Source organism: Salvia miltiorrhiza, chromosome 1, assembly GCF_028751815.1.
Source record: "Salvia miltiorrhiza cultivar Shanhuang (shh) chromosome 1, IMPLAD_Smil_shh, whole genome shotgun sequence".
Lineage (NCBI taxonomy): Eukaryota > Viridiplantae > Streptophyta > Magnoliopsida > Lamiales > Lamiaceae > Salvia > Salvia miltiorrhiza.
This window is the reverse complement of record NC_080387.1, coordinates 52,882,906-52,891,357: the sequence shown is the minus strand read 5'-3', so window position 1 is coordinate 52,891,357 and position 8,452 is coordinate 52,882,906. Positions and strand designations below refer to the sequence as shown.

General features: G+C 40.7%; 1 protein-coding gene across 1 annotated transcript; it reads right to left on the bottom strand.

Annotated features, from left to right (window-relative positions):
• Window positions 1–3,468: 3,468 nt before the first annotated feature.
• On the bottom strand, window positions 3,469–5,752 carry LOC130993041 (ethylene-responsive transcription factor ERF110-like). The gene is made up of 2 exons (XM_057917763.1): window positions 4,923–5,752; window positions 3,469–4,130 (listed from the first exon to the last, which is right to left on the bottom strand). Exons 1-2 carry the CDS (start codon window positions 5,182–5,184, stop codon window positions 3,499–3,501), a joined length of 894 nt encoding a protein of 297 aa, XP_057773746.1. The 5' UTR covers window positions 5,185–5,752; the 3' UTR covers window positions 3,469–3,498.
• Between the last annotated feature and the right edge of the window lie 2,700 nt (window positions 5,753–8,452).

Sequence of the window (8,452 nt, the reverse complement as noted above, 5' to 3'; positions counted from 1 at the left end):
AACCAAGGCACGAGGCACAGACTAACCTCGAGTCAATTGGGGGTAGCCAAAGTCAGAGAGGAATTTCACCTTGCCCAAATTGCGGTAAGATGCATAGGGGTATCTGTCGGGCTGGAACTAACGGTTGTTACAATTGTGGCCAAAAAGGTCACTACTCCACGCAATGCCCCAACAGACAACGAGGTTCAGCAATTGGGAACACCCACACCCCCTTGCCAGCAATACGTGGACACTTGCGAAATCAGTCTCAATCACATCAGTGAAAATCTTATGGAGGCACCGCAGATAAGAAGAAGTTACGTGGGAGTTTGAAGACAAAATGAAAGAGAAGTACCCGGATTGTTTTAGCTGATTTTTGCAAATTTCGGGACAAAATTTTTGTTAAGAGGGGTAGTATGTAGTAACCCGCTCTTTTAAATTATTAAAATCAGTAATGCAATAATTAATTATTGCATCTTTCAGTGTTTATTATTTTTCATCAGTGAATGAAACCGGTTATTATTCTGATATGAATTCAGCTTATGATCCTGAATTTATATTGTTAAAGCAGTCAATGCTATTATTTCAGAGTTATAACTGACTTAGCAAAGTCACGTTAATTATTTAAGCGAGATGGAACTAGATTTTATTTTTATATTTACTTAATGTAACACCCCGCCCATTTATATTAAGTTTAGAATTCATTTTGAACTTAGATTTAAGATGATTCACGCCGGAATGAGAATTAAATTTATTTTATTTCCAACAAAAATGATTTACAAAAACATTTGTAAATTTAGTTATTAAATTTATATGCATTGCATATTTATTTATATTAAGCATTTAGCATCTACACGAGCTATTTATTTAAGCAAACACTGAACGATTATTACAGTTTCCATAGTACGACCCGGAAGACTTTTTATTTTATTCAATCACCTACTTCCTCCCACCTACTCCCTCCCACACCCACCTACTCCTACCACTTAAGTCATTTGGCTGATCCCACCATTATCACACTCCATAGAAGCCCTTGAAGCCCAAGAGAAGTAGCAAATCAAGGGAGAGCGTGGAAAAACTAGGGCGTAAAGTTAGAGTGAAGGTTGTGCTTCGAGGGTGAGTTTTTCTTTGCTTTTTCTCAACTGAAAATGCTTTATGGCCATGGATTTTTACACATTTGTGTGCTATATTATGTGAGGATATGTTTTATGATTTTGGATGATTATTTTGGTAGAGTTTATTGGGTGAAAAACCGTGCATGAGGTAAGGCAGCGAATCTGCCATAAGCACACTGGTCCGGCAGTGTTTCGCAAGGCGATTCCAGCCATTCAAACGGTTCCCAAAAATTCCCAAATTAATTGTTTATCGTTTCTAATATGTTTTCTATACAATGGTAAAATTTCAGAATATTTAGAGCTCGCATGTTTTATTTATGAATTTTTAAACATCACTGCCCATCTGGAATACATTTTTGGTAAACCATCTTTGGGAGGCCATAAGTCAAGTTTCAATCGGTGAAAACCTTTGAAACTTGAGTATGTCACTCTAGGCTCCCGTATCTTTCGTTTGGCATTGGCCTCACCATTTTTGAGTAAAGGAAACAACCGGTATAAATTCTTGAAATCGAGTTCTTATTCCTTGTACCATCCAGTAGGTTTTTCAAACCTACGACTTTGAGGTCGCAAAGACCGACTTAAATCTTTGATTCTCAAGCCTATCTTTCTACTGAATATTCACTGACATGTTGGGAACTTACTTGTTCAGTTTTAGAATTTTTGGTGAAGCCTAAAGTGGTTTTTCCGATTTATGTTCTGAATCTGCCAAACTTGAACTCTTTTTTTGCACTAAACTTTAGACAGTCATATCTTCTAAATCATGAACCTTCTTGGGGTAAATCCAACTGGAGAGTGTTACTCTCTCTCCCTAGTTTCCGGATTGACCCTTGGGATTTCCAGTGGAGTTTTGTAAAGGGAGATATGAATTTTTAAAGAAAGCCCACTGACTTGGTTGTAATTTGGAAATCTGAAATTTTCAGATTTTTGCTTGTTAAATACCTATCTTTGAGAGGGCATATCTTGCTCGTTTGAACTTTTTTTCATTCGATTCAAATTGGAGAATGATCCTTGAAATGTCTAATTTCCAGAATGTCTTTTGGAGCCTCATTTGGAGATCCGAGGCAGAATTGGTGCCTGTTGCAAAACAACCCCTTAAGAGCTCAAGTTGTTGAATTATTTTCTATGTATCAAAGTTTATTTTAAAGGATGTTTCATGAAAGATTTAGTATATGTGCTTAACGAGTTTGGGACATGTTTTATGCAAAGTTTTTATGAAAATGAGTGAGTTAACCTAGATAAGGCATCAAGATAAGCTAATGTATGTAAAATGCATAATTCCTAGTTCGATTATGCGTTGTAAGTTCAGGAATAGGTTGACCCAGAGACCCTAAGTAGACAACGATTCTCGTTATCTATGGTATGTGCTAAGTGTTAAGAACTCGTCTTGTAGGAATTGGTTCACAGGACGGTACTACAGCTTAAGATCGCCTATCTTCCATACCGAGGATCAGGTGGGCAATTTCTTACGCGTAAATAAAATGCTATGCAAGTGTTATGCTTTAAAATGCAAATTGGATCTTCAAGTGTGGTATGCTTTATTACACTTAAATGAGTTAAGCTTTATTATGCTGCACGTTAAATGATTTACGCTATGTTGTTTATACTATTTACGCCCTATGTAATTTACGCTTGATTACGCTTATTTACGCTTGAATGCTTTACGCTGATAAGTTTATGCTTATGTTTGACGCTTGCGTCTGTTGGGGGAGGCCTCCCTCAACAGTACGATGCCGTGTCCGCTGAGGAGGGCCTTCCTCACGGCGCGATGCCCGTGTCCGCTGAGGGAGGCCTCCCTAGCGGCGCGATGCCAGTATGCCAGTGTTACAACGTCTATTGGGGGAGGCCTCCCTCAATAGTACGATGCCGTGACCGCTGAGGGAGGCCCCCCCTCACGGCGCGATGCCCGTGTTCGTTGGGGAAGGCCTTCTCCACGACACGATGCTTGTTTATGATTGTTGATGATGAAGAATGCGCTCATGCTATTTATAAATTTGGAAATGTTTAATGAGCAAAGGATTTGAAAGAAACTTATGTCTCTTATGCGATGTTGTGTTTTGTTGTTGATGTTATGTTATATGCTTGGCAACTGCCCACTAAGTACTCTTGTACTTAGCCCTTCGTTGTTTATGTTTGTGCAGGTTGAGCTGTGATGGGCGATGAAGTGTTGCTGAGTGGAGTTTTTGTCGAACTTAAAGTAGGCTCAGAAATGATACATGTCTTCATACATGTATCTCAGTTATGCATTCCGCTGTAAACACTGATTATTTCAGTTACGTCTTCCGTTGCAAACTCTGATAATGTTTTAGCCAAGCCCCTAACGATGCCCTTTTTCCTTTTAAGGAATATAACGCGTATACAAGTTCTTTGAGTACCCTTTTTATGAGAATTATGTCTTTTTTCCTTTTTAAGGAATATTCATCTCCAAATCGCAAGTTAACAGATAGATACCCGAATTCCATGGCGGTGCCGGAAAATTTCTACTGCCGCCGACGCCTTGTTCTTGATACGAAGAAACAGAAGAAGAATAATGTGAATACAAACCAGCCAATGACGAAGCATACAACATATTCTCAAACAGCGTCGCCGGCGGATGCCCTAATTGCAGATCGCCCCTGCTCCCGAGCAGCTCCGAGTATTCCAAGTAGTCACTACCGGCAGTTTGAAAAAACGACTGCTGTGGCGCGGCGGCGGTGGGGGGCGGCGGAGGAGCGGAGATGGTGAATTGTGTGGAATATTGGGAAGGCTGAGGCGGCGGCAGGATGCGGACATTTTCCGGGAAGTTGAGTTTGGCTCGTCTGCCTCGGAAGCGCAGTGCCGCCTCGTCGTATGCTCGGGCGGCATCCTCCGCCGTGTTGAAGGTGCCGAGCCACACTCTGGCGGCTTTCTGTGGGTCTCGTATCTCGGCCGCCCATTTTCCCCACGGTCGTTGGCGGACGCCTATGTATCGCCGCCGTCTTTCTCCGGTTTCTGGGTAGGAGGCAGTGTAGGAGGAGGACTCCGGTGGTGGCGTTTGTTCCGCGGCGGCTGCCGCTGGCTCTGGAGAAAGAATATTTGTATTAAGTTTTTGCAATTGGATTTGATTTGAACATTCTAAATTCGACGACAATATTTTCTTTTGTCCATTATCAAAACAAATGACAGATATGCTATATTAATTCAACATGAAATTCTCATGTTTTACGTACATATTTTATTTCGCCATCATTTATGACTCGACTTACTGAAAGATACCAGAAATCAAATTTTATAATATATCCCATATGAAATGAAATCTCGTCTTTTACTACATTTTTACTTCATCATCATTTATCTGAGTTTGGTATATACTAACATATATACTAAAATTAATTTGCTAGCTGATCATAAATATTCATGACCTACGCAACGTACGTAAGTAACTTAAATATAAAAAGACCATAAAATCAAACGTTTTCAACAAAAATAAAATAAAATGGGAACCATGTATCGAATTTCAAGGCCTCTGTAATTGTGTGAAGAAGTATAATATAAACAAAAGAATAATAAGACTATAAGAGAACAAGAAAATTCTAGCTAGAACACTGTTTCATAAACATGCAAATTAAAAATACTTACTATTTTTCTTATTTAAATTAATGTGTAAATTAAAAAAAAATTATGTTCATATAATAACATATTTAAAAAATCTAAGCAATCAAATACTGTAAATGAAAAAAAGAATCCGAAATTCAAAAAAAAAAAAAGGACAATAGATAACTGGGAAACAGAGCAGCTGCATGCTAAAAAAAAGTTAATCATAACTCCAAAAAGAAGAAGAAAAAAAAAACATAAACCAATAAAATTGCAAACCTGATTTAGCAGCTCTAAACGAATAAAAATTCTCAGAAAACTCGGCCGCGCAATCCTGTCGATCGTGCCTCCTTTTCCGGCCGCTAGCCGAGGCGGAACTCGAAGACGAGTAAGCAGAGGAAGGAGAATTAATGGAGGCTTGGACAAAATCCCCACCACCATAAGACGACGAGATTCCGCCGCCGTTTTGCGGCTGACTAGACACCACGTGGGTCAGCGCTGTCACCATAGCCGACATCTCGGTCATTGAGGGAGAAGCCATTGCTTTGCTGGAAGGTCTTCGTCTTTGCCGGGAACGGGGAGATTCGGATGTTATCTTTGAAACTGATAGCCAAGTCCTTTATTGGCTGTTGATGAAGAAGGAAAAGGATATGTCTTTTTTGGGAGATACGCTGAGAGCTATCCAGGAGATCTTGGTTTCTTTCCGCCTTTTTGCTTTTAGCTGGACGCCTCGTGAAGGGAATGCGGCTGCCGACAAACTTGCTGGTTTTGCTTTATGTAATGTTTTACCTCTTTCTTCCGCTAGGGTGTTGCCTGTTACTGTGAACTCTCCTTCGTTTTAATGATAGCTTCTTTTATTCTCAAAAAAAAAAAAAAATGGGACTATATAGAAGGAATATAGACTGGATGCAGAGATTCAGAGAATAGCTACAGCCGTTTTAGGAACAGTAGTTTTTAAATTAAATGTGCTCAAATTGGAACTGCATACATGGCAGAAAATATTTTATTTATTTGATTTAATTATTTTATGTCGATAGAAATTAGAAGGAAAAAGAAATATGAGGCTTGTAGACGACTTCGAATCTATACAGGTTCACACCCTTTAATTGAAACTAAAAGACCCACATCTATCCAACCTTACAAGTATATGTCAAATCGAGAGAAGAGAAATCATGTTAGAATTTGTTAGTCAAAAATGGTGGCTAGTCAAAAAGGGCAGCCACCAAACATTTGTGTTATGTTCAAAAATGGCGCGGCTGCCAAAATTTCCACTTTTGCTGCAAATTTCTTCAAGCTTTGCGGCTCACACTTTTTGATCTTTGCCTATAAATTGAGGCCTTCATAGCAGCCTGAAAATCAACCCAGAACCACCAACACCACCAACCAGAGGGAAAATTTTGCTAGAGAGAGAGAAAACTTCAGTATGGAAGTTATACACGAGTGATAAAAGTGAGTTCAGAGATAGCCTCTGCGTAGGCAGATACAAAATACAGTGTGATATTTTTGTTGTACTCCTCCTTTTGAGATTCTCTAATATATTGGTGTGGGTCCGTGGACGTAGGCAGTTTGGCCGAATCACGTTAAAAATATCGGTGTCATTTTTTCTTCTCGTTTCATATCGATCGATATCCAAAATATTGAGTCACACTAGATCCCGGGCGGAATTATTGGCGTCTCTAATTCCCAACAACTGGTATCAAAGCCACGGTGGTGGCAGATATTTTCTGATGTTTTTTCGTTGTTGCTATTCACGTGAATAGTGAAATTTGTCGGCGGTTTCGATTTTGTCGACAAAAGGTGTTCTAAACACGGTGGTTAGCTGAAAAATCAGAAACGATTCAAGGAGTCTAGATCGAGTGGGAGCAATGTCGACAGACGATAAAAGTTCCAAAATTGATAAATTCAACGGTGTGAATTTTGGATTTTTTGAAAAATGCAAATGGAGGATTACTTGTACCAGAAGGACCTGTATAAGCCCTTGAAGGAAAATCCAGAAGTCAAGGACGTGGACGAAGCAAGTCAAGGAATGGCAGGCAGAGCTCCAGAATCCACAAGAATTCCAACAAATCAAAGTCTGTTGAATGTTGGAACTGTGGTCAGGTCGGGCACTACAGAACGCAGTGTAAAATACCTTCAAAGGGAAACGAGAAAAAGACCGAAGCCAATGTTGTGGCTGAAGGAGAAGGACTTGAGACATATTCCAGAATTGAGAAATAACTTGATCTCCGTCAAGCAATTGTCGAGAGAAGGATGTGATACACACCTCTCAGGTGATTGTTGGAAAATCACTAGGGGCGCAATGATTCTTGCACGTGGCAAGGATACTGGCAGCCTATACACAGCGATGAACGCGTGTGTGACAATTGCAGTTGCTGATAGCAAGGAGAATGCAAATTTGTGGCACCAAAGACTTGGGCACATGAGCCAGAAAGGGCTCAAGTATATGCATTCGAAAGGGAAACTACCAGAAGAGGGTGAGTTTCAACACAAGTGGTAGAACTCTGAAGCAAGTAAAGCTTGAGTTAGTCCACACAGATGTTTGGGGCCCAGCAAGAGTTCCATCCATTGGCGGAAAGTCTTACCTTTGTGACTTTCATCGATGACCACTCGAGAAAGGTGTGGGTTTACTTCTTGAGACAAAAGTCAGAGGTGTTTGAGGCGTTCAAGAAGTGGAAGGCCATGGTGGAGAATGAAACTGGCTTACGGATAAAGAGATCCGATAATGGCGGAGAATACGAAGATATGGCGTTCAAGAAATTTTGTTACCAGAATGGCATCAAGTTAGAAATGCCAGGGACCCCACAACAAAATAGAGTGGCAGAACGCATGAACCGGACGTTGACAGAAAGAGCTAGGAGCATGAGGATACATGCAGGACTGCCAACACAATTTTGGGCAGAAGCTGTCAACACAACGGCATATCTCGTTAACCGTGGGATATCTGTACCATTGGAGTACAGAATACTGGAGAAAGTTTTGAGTGGCAAAGAAATTAAACTTTCTCACTTAAAAGTATTTGGTTGTTTCGCGTATGTACACATTAGTGATATTGCCAGGAGTAAGCTCGACTCCAAATCACTAAAATGTATTTTCATTGGATAATGGTGGAGATGAGTTCGGGTACCATTTTTGAGATGACAAAAATAGGAAAGTCATCCAAAGCAGGGACGTAATATTCAATGAAAATGTGATGTACAAGGACAAAGAATGCAGTGCAGTTCACCGACACAACAACGGAGGATCCAACATATGTTGATCCAGATGATACTGCAGTTCCACCACAGTCTCCAGTTCCAGCTCTAACTCCTATTCCTAGGAGGTCATCTCGACCTCAGGTTCCTTGTATCGAAAGTCTTCCTGATAGTGTGGTCAGGTAGTGAGTTCCGTTGAGTGGTAACGGCGGTGCAAGATATACGGAGGTGTACCCCCAGTGAACTCACGATTGAATCCTCAGGTTCCTTGTATCGAAAGTCTTCCTAATAGTGTGGTCAGGCAGCGAATCCCGTTGCGTGGTAACGGCGGTGCAAGATATACGGAGGTGTACCCCCAGTGAACTCACGATTGAATCTGGTGGTTCCTTGTATCGAAAGTCTTCCTGATACTGTGGTCAGGCAGCGAGTCCCGTTGAGTGGTAACGGCGGTGCAAGATGTACGTATTGTCGTTCGAGGGAGGACATGATGTGGTCCTTGGTTTGAGGGGAGGATTTAGGAGAAGCAAAGCGAATTCTCGGGATGAGAATTTACAGAGACAAGCAAAAAGGTGTTTTGCAGTTGTCTCAGGCCAAATACGTTGATCGAATCTTGCAAAG